Source organism: Labeo rohita, chromosome 22, assembly GCF_022985175.1.
Source record: "Labeo rohita strain BAU-BD-2019 chromosome 22, IGBB_LRoh.1.0, whole genome shotgun sequence".
Lineage (NCBI taxonomy): Eukaryota > Metazoa > Chordata > Actinopteri > Cypriniformes > Cyprinidae > Labeo > Labeo rohita.
Genome location: NC_066890.1, coordinates 45,531,522 through 45,546,579, shown reverse-complemented (window position 1 = coordinate 45,546,579; position 15,058 = coordinate 45,531,522). Strand labels below are relative to the sequence as shown.

General features: G+C 35.0%; 2 protein-coding genes across 2 annotated transcripts; both read left to right on the top strand.

Annotated features, from left to right (window-relative positions):
- The first annotated feature begins 1,636 nt into the window (after positions 1-1,636).
- On the top strand, positions 1,637-6,973 carry si:dkey-182g1.4 (uncharacterized). Its single transcript, XM_051095575.1, has 5 exons — positions 1,637-1,775; positions 2,206-2,523; positions 5,165-5,470; positions 5,639-5,746; positions 6,368-6,973. Exons 1-5 carry the CDS (start codon positions 1,730-1,732, stop codon positions 6,586-6,588), a joined length of 999 nt encoding a protein of 332 aa, XP_050951532.1. The 5' UTR covers positions 1,637-1,729; the 3' UTR covers positions 6,589-6,973.
- Positions 6,974-10,733: 3,760 nt separating this feature from the next.
- Positions 10,734-13,177, top strand: LOC127154167 (titin-like). The gene is made up of 5 exons (XM_051095573.1): positions 10,734-11,112; positions 11,306-11,629; positions 11,741-12,043; positions 12,363-12,656; positions 12,736-13,177. Exons 1-5 carry the CDS (start codon positions 11,046-11,048, stop codon positions 12,912-12,914), a joined length of 1,167 nt encoding a protein of 388 aa, XP_050951530.1. The 5' UTR covers positions 10,734-11,045; the 3' UTR covers positions 12,915-13,177.
- Positions 13,178-15,058: the final 1,881 nt, after the last annotated feature.

The window sequence follows — 15,058 nt, the reverse complement described above, 5'->3', positions numbered from 1 at the left end:
AGAGGGCGTTTCTAGACATAGGCCTATTTGTCAGGAACATCAGTCCCGGGGCTGCTGCTACGTCGCATTTACCTTAGCCATATTTAGGTTTTAGCTATACCTTAGCTTCTACACCTCCACCCATTAATTTGCAGTGTTTCCAAATGTTTTTTTATGCACATTTTGAATTTATGCATAAAAACAACTGGATAGAAACATGAATAGGCCTGCTATTACATTATGTTGAGTATTTATATTATGCTAATTTAATTTAGTTTTAGATTGTTCATTCTGTTAAAAAAATGTTTTATAAAAATAAATTGAATAAATATTTTAAACAATTTAAATTTGTACAGTTGGGTTTTGAAACTTTTGATGAAACTTTTTTTTTTTTTTTCCAAAGATAAAGGACAATATATGTTTGCACTTACATATTAACAAGTTCGTATTTAATAAAAACAAGAGTAAGACACACACACACAAAAAAAAAAAAAAATCTAGTTTGTTGTGTTGCTTTTGACCCACGCGTGTTACTTTCGTCCCAACCGACTGTGTTAAATTAAATGATGTCTTTCTGAAAAATGATACTTTCGTCCCCGCTCTCCCCCAGCTAATACAGATCACTCAATACTCATTTTTTAGGCTAGATATATTTGTTCCTCTAATCTCCACTGTGCTCGTCTTTCATGAGCACACCCAAGCGGCTAAAAGTGAGAATATCTCACAAAAACACAGTAAACTTTAACAGGGAGACGTTACAACAACTGAAAACCAAAGTGTCAAATATGTGACACTCAAGAAGGATTTAGTCCATTTATCCGTGAAAGATAAAGTGACGAACAGAGCACTCGATTGCTGCAAACAGACCCATCGGCATCCGAGTACACGTGCCTGCATGCACGTGTAACAATAGCCCCGCCCCTGGTAGACGCTGGTAAAAGTGGTAGGCTATTGTAGTGAGTATAGCGTCAAGTCTTAATTTATCTCTAACTATGTTCTTTATTGTTTACATTTACAAAATTACATATGTCTGAGGCACAATGTATGAGAAACAACATTTAATTATGTGTTCTATTATCTAATTGTATTATGAATGGTTTAACTGTGCTTGGTTTTTGATTTATTAGACCTACTCTCAACTCTTAAAAAAATATCCTGCCACTTTAGTGTTTGCCTATACCTGCATTTAATTAAAGTGTACTATATAAGTCAATGGTGCCAGAAAACTGATTAATTACAAACATTCTTCAAAATATCAACGTCATGACATCAGTATGTCACATCCCATTACCAGGCAACAAGCAGTGGGAGCGCCTACTAGCGGCCCAATCAACATGCAGCAACCCCCCCCCCCCCCCCCCCTACCCCCTCCAAAAAAAAAATTAAATAAAATAATAATAATAATAATATATATATATATATAGAGAGAGAGAGAGAGAGAGAGAGAGAGAGAGAGAGAGATAGATAGATAGATAGATAGATAGATAGATAGATAGATAGATAGATGATATGAATATGTTGACTACCATGAGCTATAAATAAAGACTTTAGGGGACCTGAAACTGTGGTTAAAGGTCTATCACAAATGCGAAAAGGGCATGGCATATCCTTAAGTCGATCATGACCATTATTAGGCAGCTAGCAATGGGAACGCCAACTAGTGACCAGAATAGTCTAGTTGCTGGCGGTGTGAAGAAGGTGTTTTCAGACATTTACAAGATTTTACATTGGTTGCAACCAGTCAAAGAACATGGTTCATGCTTTTGTCTTGTTCACGTTGTGTTTGTGTCTGGCTGGTAAGTTAAAAATGTGTTTTATGACTCCTAAAGTCCTGTTAGCTATTATTAGTTTGTGGGCTTGTTTATGTCATTTTTTAATAAGGACATCTGATTATTAATTACACAAATTGGTCTCTAGACTATGGGGCACAGAAATTTAATTTAATATGTTTGCCCCATTGCCACTCAGTTTGTATAGTTTATTCAAAATTTCACATTAAACATACTTATTTTGTCATTTTACGTCTGACAAGCTGCAATCTGCCTGTTGAACTGTTTGTTCCTTCTTTTATTTTGCATCTTTAGTACTACTGTTTTTAACATTTTTCATTTTTAATCTAACTCCATTATAAAGTTCACTTCAAACCATTCATTCATATTAGTGTATTTAATGTAAAATGTATTTTTGGACGGCTTTAGACAAAACATGTCCCTGTTTGTTCTCCAGGTGTTGATTCAGAAGAACTTAAGTTAATATCAGTGATGAAGGGAGATTCTGTCACTTTAAACACTGATGTTAATGAAATACAGCAATATTTGTTAATACAGTGGATGTTTGGAAGCACTCGAATAGCTGAAGTCAATAGACTCACACAAACCAACTCAACGTATGATGGTGCTGATGGGAGATTCAGAGACAGACTGAAGCTGGATCAGACTGGATCTCTGATCATCACAAACACCAGAACCACAGACTCTGGACTTTATCAACTAAACATTGTGAGGCAACAGACCAGCTACGTGAGTTTCAGTCTTACAGTCTGTGGTAAGTCATTGTAATATTTTAAAATGTTCTAATATTTTAAAATTCCTTTCTGATATCAATGGCTTGGATTCCTTTTGATATATATATATATATATGAAGAGTTTCGTTGCAAAACGAGATATATCCATTTTGAGAAATGTTGGTTATTTGACATTATTATTTAAGACATCAACAGTCAAGTTCATTCACAATTTTTGTACATTAAACTATTACTTGAGCTCAGTGAAGGCCAGGGACACAATATTTTTCAAATCCAGGATATTTTTTATTTAATTTTATGTCCATAAATAGTTTATAAATAAGTCAAAAACCATGCCAAAATGCAACATATTTATCTTAACATTGTCAAACATCTTCAATTGGTTAAAAAAACAATACATCATAAATATATGGAATAGTATATACAAAGATTGATTAATAATAATAAGATTCTGAGTTAGTTTTGGCCAGAACATACACAACATAACATAAAACATTTTTTTTTGCAAAACGCTATAACGTAGCCTACGTGACTGACAGCTCGCCTACAGTATAAACAATTAAATGGTAAACGTTTTTTAGTTAGCCTATTGAATCCTCTTTTTAAAAATATATGTTTTTTGTTTTGATATTATCGTTAAATCAATGAGCAAACGGAGCACTTCACCGGCATTGACTCTCTTCCCAGGGGATGCTGCGCTCGCGTGAACCTGACGTCTGTCCTAACCACCGCAGATTGATTGATTTTAGCTTATTTCGCTGTCCAGCTCAGTCCTCTTTGCTCATCCGATATTTCCTATTTCTTGTTTGTATTTTCGCGCTCTTGTCGTCGTTGATTGGACCCGCAAACCGAAGCGTACAGTATCTGCGCGCTGCTGCCAATAGGTATCTAAAACGTCACCCGTAGTGTTCATGTGAAATGTAGGACTGAGGGGACAAACGACTCAGAGCGTCTCTGACATGATTTGCATGATTGGCTCATGCTTCACCGGCCAAACTGGCTGGTAAGTTTTTATCAGTACCGCCAAAATAATTTTTTAACCCGCATTTGGCAGGTTTGGCGGGTGTTAATTTGGAACCCTGGTTATATCGCACTTTGTAAAGAAACTGGTCTGGCGGATATCGCGTTTTGTGAAAAAATACATTTTATAGTAGGCCTAAAATGTACATTCTTAAATTGTATTAATGGCAGCAATACACACATAGATTAAGGTACATCTGAACAGTGATTTCCAATAATAAAACCCAAATGTCAAAAAATGGCGTTTATCGCGTTTTGCAACCAAACTCTTCATATATATATATATATACACATACACACACACAAAAACTGCTGTGATTAAGAAGCTGCATTGAAGTTTGAAATGTAGTTAAAGCAGTCTGCTCCAGAGAATCCAGAGATTAGTGTTTTATGTTTCACTTCTGTTTGGACATGAAAGTCAATGTTGAAGAAGTCTCACATTAAACTCCTGAACTTTCATTATTATTCATCTCAAGATTTAAAATCTTGTTTTACTAAATCATTTCACATTCATATTAGATTTAAATAATGTCATTAATGTCATTGGTTCCTTTGTGGCTACTTAAAATATTCAAGTAGCCACAAAGGAAACAATGACATTAATAAACCAGTGAGAGGCAGCAGTGCACTAATATGTTGCTAATTTGCAAAATAAAAACAGAAGAAGAAGAAAAGAAAAGTTTTTGAGGTGGGGCAATTTTTAATCTGCAATTATTTTTCACTAGTTATATTCACTCATTTCCCAAAGTCATCTTGAATGTTGTTTCAATACAACTGAAATATTGTGTAGAACATCATATAAGCTGACTTCATAAATTGATGTTGATTTTCGTAAAATGTGGGGGTTTTTTTGTCTTTGTTTTTCACTTACCATTATAGTGATTAATGTTCCCTTTGGTTGGGCACTTGGAACTTTGTTTATCTTGTTATATTTTTTTTTTCTCTTGATGTAGCATTAAATCATAATTTTTGATTACAAGGGAAGAAAAATAATAAGTAGATTACTTTCAAAAGGTAATCCACTCATTTTTGTTAATTAATAACTTAATTAATTGGCTATTTTTTTTTTTAATATATTTATAAATGATCTTTAACAATTTCAATGCTCATCACAAACACCTTGAGAAACTTAATTAGAGTAAGACAATCCTTTGATATTTATGGTAATGTGCTGTAGTCAAAGTGAGACTTTAACATTCAGCACGTGAATCACAACAATGGTAACAATTCAATTTTATTTATTTTTATTAATTGTGACAATAACTATTTTATTATTTTCTTTTCTTTTTTTGTTGTGCTACTACTGACACAAAACAGTAAATAAAATTAGCAAATAAAAACAACAACAATAAAACAAAGCAATTGCATAATTTATTCATGCCGCAATGCACTCTGGGAGTCAGTGAGTAGCTATACTAAGTCTAAAGTAAAGGATCAAGTACCCCCTACAGTTATTTTTTAGTTACTAGAACTCTCGTGTAAGTAAACTATACTAACTAAGCATTTGTCAGTACAATATACTATTCCTATTTCACTTTACTTAGTTTTTTTAAGGCAATCGGTTTGCATGCTTTTTTTAAGTAAGCCCAACTAATTAGATTTTACAGTGTACTGACCTGACCTGCAAATATGTTTCTCCAGATGTGGCAAATGAAATGAAGTCAGTATCAGTGATGGAGGGAGATACTGTCTCTTTACACTCTGATGTTACTGAAACACAGAAATATTTGTTGGTACAGTGGAAGTTTGGAAGCACTCGAATAGCTGAAGCCAACAGACTCATGCAGACTAGCTCGACATATGATGAGAGATTCAAAAACAGACTGCAGCTGGATCAAACCGGATCTCTGACCATCACAAACACCAGAACCACAGACTCTGGAATTTATCAACTATCAATTGTCAGCAGAGAGACCAGCTACATTAATTATAATGTTACTGTCTATGGTAAGTGGAGAATTGCAGGGTAATTCGCCCTTTTTTCTGAATTATATCTGTAATATCTTAAAATGGTTCTTTTTAATATTCCTTAAATCCAGTGCTATTAATGGGCTTAATTACATTTAAAATGACATCACTGAAAAATCTATCATTCACAAAATTCTTTATCATCAGAAAGATCTTCAAGCTCAAATTATGTGTCATCCAGCTATGCAGTAAACATTTCAACCGTAAACCAGACTGAGGGTGCTAACATTACTGAACTCTATCCGTCAAGTTCAGGTACGTCAGGTATTAGCATTTATTTACGGAGCAGAACTCTGTTGAGTGTGGTGAGGTATGTCAATATGATTAATATGCTAGCTTTTGTGAAAATACATAAACCAAAGACAGGGTCTTTAGTTTATCAAGACATCGAATCAGTTTTGGGCTAAACTCGGTGTTGATTCATGTTACTGCGGAATAATTGACAACATAATCCAGTTAAATCTAGATATACTGCATGACCTGTTTGTGCAAATGAGGGTTGGTTGCATTTTCCTGCATTTTCTTCTTTAGCAGGAACAGAGAACAGACGGCAGACGAGTGACAGAGAAGTGAAGTGTGAAGTGTGAAGTGAAGTGTGTGTGTGGGGGGGGAAGGGGCACTCAAGGCGAAAAACATTATGAAGAAAGAATCACATAATCACACAGATTCCTCAGGGAGTCTTAAAAATAAATTAGAATCACTTATATTACCCATGCAATCTGAGCTAATGTTATTTGGCTGAGCAAGGAAAGTGTGCATGCAAATATGCACAAAGATTAAGGATGCTGTAAGTATATTGAAATGGATGCAATAAGTCTATTTGAAAGAGAAATAAATGCACAATTCTGATTTAGTGTTTGTTTGTTTTCATTTCAGACTGCATCCACTGTTGTGGATTTACTGAAACTGTAATCCGATTGGTCGCCTCTGCTCTGGTGGGCGTTGCTGCTGTTGCTGTGCTGGTTTATGACATCAGATCTACAAGAAGTGAGCTGAACAGGACAGAAGAGACTGTGTATCTTTATCAGACCCATGGAGTAAAATCAGATCAACAGTATGAACTGAGCAGAAGCTTTAGTTCAAGAAATGTTTGCTGAGGATTACTGGTAGGCCTACAAGCCAATAAATAAATAAATGAATAAATAAATAAAATTCATGCATTAATACTAATTTGCTATATTTCCATTGCAATTTTATAACAGAATATGTTTAATTCAATTTTCTGTATCTTCACATCTGATTTTTAACAGATTAATTCATTGTCCAATTATTTATTGTATCTTCACAGTATATGATTTTGATCAATGAAGGCTGTAAACATAATTACCCTAAACAAAATAAAACTTAGCAGCACAAATGATGGTATAGAATGATCTAATAAGCTCTCATTATGTTGCACCCTTTCAATGACTCTCACAGAGGAATATTTTGTGTATTTTACTGAATGTTCTTAATTTATTTTACAAAGAATTTTCTGTTCTACCGTCCACTCTTATAACATCATTAAACAGTATAATTCAAATGTGGCAGTTGTAGATTCACTGAATTCAAGGAGCCTAATGCACTAGCTGAAATGAAACCTGATGGCACTTATTAACATGTGGATCTCAGTGGCGGCTACTGGTCTGTCAAATAGGGGAAGCTCATTTTTGGCCTACATCATAAAATTGTCTATTTATTTAAAAGTAAATTCTGCCCTACATTCCTTTTCAAGAAAACGGTCTGTGACCCTGTCGTACCAACTAGGCGTCTTTTCCAGTGACTTGACCAGTGTCCTCTCAATGGCCAGCAGAGCTAGGCTGCTTAAACGGCCTTGGCCCATTGTGTTTCGGGTGTAGGACTTGAGCCGCTTTAAACAGGAGAAGCTCCTTTCTACACCTGCAGATGTAGCTCCAATTGTTGCCACTAATGAGAACAGTTTGTAAAGCTGAGGCATTGCACTGTCCAACTCCATGTCTTTAAGGAACACCAAGTAATCAATGAATGAATGAACGATCTAAAAATATATATTAAACTCTGTAAAAGTGAAACAAGGAATGTGGTGTATAATTGTGTGAAATGTATGATGAAAATCAAGCAATTTCGCCAAGCAAATATAAAGAAATAGGTTGCAGCAGTTTTTATTTCGACTGAACTTGAGAAATCCGCGATGGGACTGAGCGCGAATAGCTTCAGCGATTCCTTATAGTACAAAATCGCTGTCAGTCAAAAGGAGATGCAATTTTTCGACAGACCCTCCAATCATCACGCAGAAGCTCGGCGTCCAGGCCAGCCCACTCCTCATTTGCTCCTCATTCACCCCCAGAGACGCTGAGCGTCCGTGGGCGGGACATAATCGCAGCGTTTATCCAATGACCGTCTAGTTTCAAAGCACTGAAAAAAAACGTTCAAAGCAGCCGCATTGAAGTCAATGGACGCTGGGCTTCAACGGGGAAATGCACTGTGACGCTACGGCAATGTATGAGAAGAAAATCAAGTCAGCCGACCTGCTACATCTAACTGATTCTGAACGAACTCGTCTTTAAGATGAACGTTTTCTAACGCATTTTTAGTCAATAAAATGTTAATACAATAGTACATAATTTGACCATTAATTTTGTGACATTATAGGGGAAGCTGAGCTTCCCTTGCAGTCTTAAAGAAATCGCCACTGGTGGATCTCTACCATTACTACTTACAGCCACTAAGTGGAGCTCCAACAGTGTCATTTGTTAGAGGAGTCACCTCAAGTGCTCATCATGCAGCATACTGAATACGTGTGCTTGGAGATTTATTTTCCCGCGAATCGAACGTTTGCACAAAAAAAAAAAAAAAAAAAAAAAAATGTAATTGCATTTATCTTAATGGTTATAATGGGAAATGCACTGATTTTAATGGAACTGTAATGGTCGCAAATGAAAAATACATTTTAAACCCGGGGGTAACTCCGCGGTTTCATTTCCCGCGCACCCCAATGGACCGTTTTCACAAGCCTGTGATGACGCGTTTCAACGGCCATCATCATAAATTCTTTAAAGTTTTTTTATATTTTGATTTTTAAAAATATGTATGTACATTTATAACACTATAATTTGTATTATATCACCTTTTCATCAAGTTACAAAAAAACTTGTTAACGCTATGTGAGGGTGTTTCTAATGCCGCGTCTATGCGAGGGACGGTCAATTTTATATTATTCTCTCTTCTGACTGCCGATATCAGTCTCTCTCAATTTTTTTTCCCTTTGAGTGAAAATCGTGAAAACACTATCATGTTGTTTTTGTTTTGCTATTTGAGCAAATGGGAATAACAAAAATATATTTGTTGTACTGTCCCATTTACTGCTCTTGACTTTTACCCAACTATGACGCTATGAGAAACTCGGAAATGTGAGAAAGGTCAATTACACCGCGACTTGTAAAAATGTTAACACTGCTGGTAGCTATTTGGTAGGCTACTGGTTTAATGCTGTTTGTAGTGAAAACCATTAGATTCATCCATCAGTTTCTTTTGTCTTGTTTTTCAGCAGTTTAGTGGATTGTCAGTTTACTTTTCGCGATGGTAATCTGGTCACCCTAACGGTCAGTACATTTCTCTATGTCCCATATTTATGTTAACCTCCACCATGCTTAGCAAAGATTAGATGTGGACAGTGTTTAGTGTGCGGTTAGATTCTTTTACTGCTTACAGCCACTGGGTGGAGCTCTAGGAATGTGATTAAAATATGAGAGCCATCAGAGCCGATATTCTGTTCTATTAAAGCACCGAAAACATAATATTGAATAGCAATACTGAAAAGCAAGCTTGAAGATTTTAACTTGATGTTACTGTGAGTTTTAAAAATAAATATAAAATGTATGTAAACACTCTAAAATAAATGCTGGGTAAATATAGCTCAGCTATATTTGGTCCACTAATAAAGAGAAAACTCAATAAATAGATAGATAGATAGATAGATAGATAGATAGATAGATAGATAGTGCAGTTATGGTTTCTACCAGTAGCTAACTAGACAAACACTGATTTCTTGATGAAAACCAGCTGGTGGGATAAGGTATAAACCATAACCCTTGGCCCCAACATGCAACTCTACAACATCATGTTACACAGTTCTGACTGGTGCTTTTCAAGCATGCAGTATTTTTTTTTTCTAATTAAAAAAAAAAGAAGAAGAATTGCACATTTTACAATTTAATTGTTTGTTTTATTATTATTTATACAATGTAATAATAATAATAATAATTTTTATTTACTAAATCACTGATATTGTGGTATAAAAAACATTTTGTTGTGAGGTGACAAGAAAACCAAAAAACAGGAAATGACTTCACAGATAGGACCCAATACACCCTTATGGCTGTGTGTAAAGGTCACTGAGTCTCAAATAAAAAAAAATCAAATATATAATACATTTCTATAACATGGCAAGAATAGTTGAGATTCACATGCCAAATTGTAACCCCCCCTAGAAACTAGTTAAGGTTATTTCAAGAAAAGGTTAGCAGAAGTTATTTTCCAGAGAACAGTTTTGAAAATCACACCTAGATCCCGCTTCCTGCGGGGGATCCTTTTTTTTCTTCTTCTTCTTCTTATTATTATTACTCTAGTAGAACAACATATCTTGTTATTGTCTGTCAGTGTCTGGAACAAATTCAGAATTACCCCATTGATCAAACAAATTTCTGCAGTTTTCATTGAATGATGTTAAATCATGTGTGTAAGTTGTGCATGTTGCATCTTTGCACTTTCCTCATTACATATCTTGTACATCTTCTGTTCTTCAGCAAATAATCAGCTAATTAAATTTGTTAATCATTATAGATTTTTTTTTTTTTTTTTAAATCTTCCACAACCTGATTTGTATTTGACACATTTAACACTATTTACATTTGTTGTGTAACAGGAAAACAGTCAGTGAGGTTTATGTTAGGAGGACAGGAAGAAGCCCTTCACCCATATGCGACGTACTTATGATACGAAACTCTACAAGACGTTTGTCCATCTATGAGACCAAAACCACATTTCTTTCCAGATCAAAACGAATCAGGCCACGTCAGGTTTCGTTTTGACTCTAAACTGATCTTAAAGTGTATGAAAAAAAAAAAAATGAATTCGGTGGAATCGTTATGCACAGAAAACCGCGAAGATATCTTCTGTTGGTCAGCCTTGTTAGAATGCTTTGAAACTATGAAAATATGCTAAAATATAAATAAATTAATTAATTGAATAATTCATTACATTTATGTAATTCAGTCATAAAATAAAATTAATTAGGCCTACATTCATAAATGAATTAACCCTGGTGCTGAACTGAAAGACAACACTAAGGCGTTCACTGACAATTAAGCGCGATCACAGATGCGCGCGCACATACGGTGGCGCGCAGAGAAGTTCAGACCATCTGACTGAAAGTTACGTCGTGCGTTATTTCGATACAGACCACGAAGCTACAAATTCCTGTTTACATACGTTTTTTTTTCTCTCTCTCTTTTTTCATAAACCTACAGGTACGCTCCTCAGAGTTTTAGGAAATTCGTTTTACCTGTGGGATATTTCACCCCAAAAGCTTTAAGTGATGTCTCAGTCAAAGAAAATCTTTTATGCATTTGTTTGGTTCTGCCTGCATTTTGAACGCCGAATTGGTAAGTTATTCTTATTGCTATGACATCAGTTCTTTATGTTAGAGAGATACAAACCAGTCCGATATAAAAACGAGTCATTACTCCCTGTTTTCTTTCTGGTCCATGACGACCTACCAGCTTGTACAAGGTAATAAGCACTTTGGACTAAATAATCTGTGATATATGTGACAGTTCCTGGTCCATTGTTCTTCAGGTGTGTTTGGTGTTGAGACAAATGAAATAAAAACAGTGATGGAGGGAAATTCTGTCACTCTAAAAACTGAGGTACAAAGAGGTGATGAACTGCTTTGGATGTTTGGACCTGAAGAGACTCTCATTGCTCGAGTCAAAAAGGAGGCCGGAGTCTTCAAAGTATATGATGGTCCTGATGGGAGATTCAAAGGCAGACTGGTGCTGAACTATTACACAGGATCTCTGAACATCACAAACATCAGACCTGAACACGCTGGACGCTATAAACTACAGATCATAAGTAATACTCAGATCTCAGACAAAACATTCACAGTTTCTGTCTATGGTGAGTAGAGAAACAGTGCTTTTTGTTATATGTATTGTGTAGTGATAAACTGAATAATTCTCTAATTTAATTTTGACATATTCAGATTAATCATTTTATATAATTTTCCAGCTCATCTTCCCATTCCTGTCATCACTAGAGACTCTTCACAATGTTCCTCATCATCATCAGGCTTATCAGTGTCCAAATGTGCACTGCAGTGTTCAGTCTTCAATGTGAGTCACGTGACTCTCTCCTGGTACAAAAGAAACAGTTTATTGTCCAACATCAGTGTGTCTGATCTCAGCATCAGTCTCTCTCTACCTCTGGAGGTGGAATATCAGGATGACAACAACTATAGTTGTATGGTGAGCAACCCCATCAGCAACCAGACCAAACATCTGGACATCAATGAACGTTGCTGGCCATGTCCAGGTACTTCAGTGGTAATTATAGTTATTATTTTGTGATGTAAATCTGAAGTAGTAAAATAGGCTTTTAATTTATTTGCATTGTCTCGTTCTAATGTATAAGATTTGTTAGCATTGCGTGATTTGGTGAGATGGCAGCCAATGATACTGTAAACTGCGCACTGTGATGGTCGCACTTATCAGTTTAAATCTCTGCATCACAATTTTAGACTGCATGTAATAAAGAAAGTCTGTGAACATCTAAATGCTTAATTTAACAAGCTTAAATGCATTGTAAACTAAATTGTTCATATATTTTATCAATGTTCTCTTACATTCTCCAGCTCCTCTGCCGATTCCTGTCATCACCAGAGATGCTCCAACATGTTCCTCATCAGCCTCACACCAGGATTGTTCATTGCTATGTTCAGTGGTGAATGTGAGTCATGTGACTCTCTCCTGGTACAAAGGAAACAATTTAATCTTCACCACCAGAGCATCTGATCTTAGCATCAACCTTTCTTTACATCTGGAGGTGGAATACCAGGATAAAAACACCTATAGCTGTGTGGTGAACAATTCCATCAGCAACCAGACTCATCCTCTGGACATCACTCAACTCTGTCAGCCATGTTCAGGTACATAAACTGGCGTGTTAGAAATGTTGCAAATGTGCTGATCTTGCACTTTTTTAGTGGTGTTTTTGTCTTATCTCAGGCCGTGTCCACTGTTGTGGTTTTACTGAGACTGTGCTCCGATTACTTGGCTCTGTTCTGGTGGGCATGGCTACTGTTGCCGTGCTGGTTTATGACATCAGATCAAGAAGATCTTATCAGAAGAGGAGAAGGCAGACATCGCATGCAGACGAATATGATGATGTTGCATCAGGTCACTAGGGGGCGATAATGTTGCTCTGTCCTTTATGCTTCTCAGGAATATGAATAAGGAATGTTTTGGGTTAAATGCATCTTCAAATCAGATGACAGCTTGCTTGCTGTCAATCATACATGCAGAATAATAAAATCTACAGTAGTCAAAACATGAAAACCAATGCTGTACACTTTTTAAGTGTTTCCTAACTTGTCATATTGCCATCTGGTGGTTATTTTAGGTACTTTTTGTTTTATTGTACAGATGTCTACAGCTCTGTTTTTGCCACTTTTATAATTTTATATTTTTATACCAAGAACAAATTATTTTTATTGGTTCATTAAACTTACTTTTTTTTGAAAATGATGTCATGAGAAATACTTGAATATGTTGTTTGAAAACAGTGCTTTATTGACATCATTGATTTATTATTATTTATTTTTTATTTTATATAAAAATAACTGTAACATCCAAGACATTTATTAAATTTATTATCTTGAGAATGTGTGATGTATTTATTAACCTGTTATACTGCAGTCTTGAGTGACAGATTGCAAACTCAAAATTACTTTGTAGAAGTTGAATTTCTACCATGTAACCATTTCATTTAAATCGGCAAGTGTTTTACATGCACAGATGGTGGTTAAAATATTGCATTATGTATGTCATCTAGTACAAAACTAAAGAATATTATAGATTAAAAGTGTTTCAAACAGGACAAAGTGCAGGATTTATAAATCAAAATGAATTTTATTTTCCTTTAGAAAGTAAGAAAGAAAGCATTTACACTGACAAAATGTAAACTCAAAACAAAATTAAAAGATTCAAACAAACTTTCCTATACATGGGCACAAATAATATTAACACAGACAAAATGCATAAACATTGGTTTGGATCTACAAATGTTCTGTTCTACCGTTGAGTGAAATTTTTCAATAACATTTTAAATTCTCTGGAATCTGTTTTCCTATAGATACTATGATTTACACTAGCTTGTGTGTAAAATCCCGGTCAAGATCAATGTAATTTTTATTTTACAGCAATAAGCACTTCAAAACAAATCATTCTAAGTAAGTGATTCCCTTACATGGTCTATCTATATTAGGGAATAACAAACAGATTTGTTGACTTTGCGTAGTGTTTGTTATAGATAAAGCTAATATATATCCAAGTACAGTAATGTATGTCTTTGTATGTTCTTTATTGTATGTTTCTCCATTCCAGAATTCATGTGCAGTCTCGACTCATCTTATGTCAACTGCTGCTGGAGCTTTGATAACCATGGCTGTGGGAAAGATAGAAAAAGCAGTCAGTATTTCCCTAAAACTAATATATTTGTACAATTCATTTAAAAGTTTAAATGATTAATTGTAATAGAAATGTAATTTGGTAGCCATTGTAGAGACGATTATTGATAAAATGGTCATAACTCTAGTTGCAGAATTTAGAACAGGTTGCATCTCTTTTTATTAAAATGTGGGACAACCAGACAAGTTTATTACAATAATCTATTTTTTTATGCTATGAATAACGTAATTAACAGAGAGAGAACAGTTCATAGAATAGCAATATATCAGTATGAAAGCAATTATATGGACATTAGATCCAATCAGACTAAACACTACTTGGTTAACACCATTTACTTTTATTTATCAAAAGTAAATTAATTAAAAACGTAGTCTATAATCTCTTTATTGCAATAAACCAGCTTTGAAGGAGGAAATATGAATCTGAATTTAACCCATGTAATAATGTCCCAAAAATATCAGTTGAAGGAAACATGTAAATGGAAAACAACAAAGGACCTAAGACTGAGCCCTGTGGCACACCACACTTTACCCGTGTTACTTTCGACATCTCTTTGTTTACAAAAATAACATGGTGGTTATTTAATAGGTAATATCTCAAGCAGGCTACCACCTGACAACAAATGCCAATATGATTCTTTCGCATGCTCAAGAAATGTCTTGATCTAAAGGGTCAAAACAGTGCTAAATAATACTAGAAGATACTGTCCTAGTCAAGTGCGAAATAAGTATTTTGTTTCGACAAGTATGGGCCCAACTGGAATAATAATATCTAGGCTTATTTTTTATTCTTAATGGCATACATTTCCTATAAGTTTACAATTAAAATTGAGATTTTCTCACATTATTTCTCACAGTCAAGT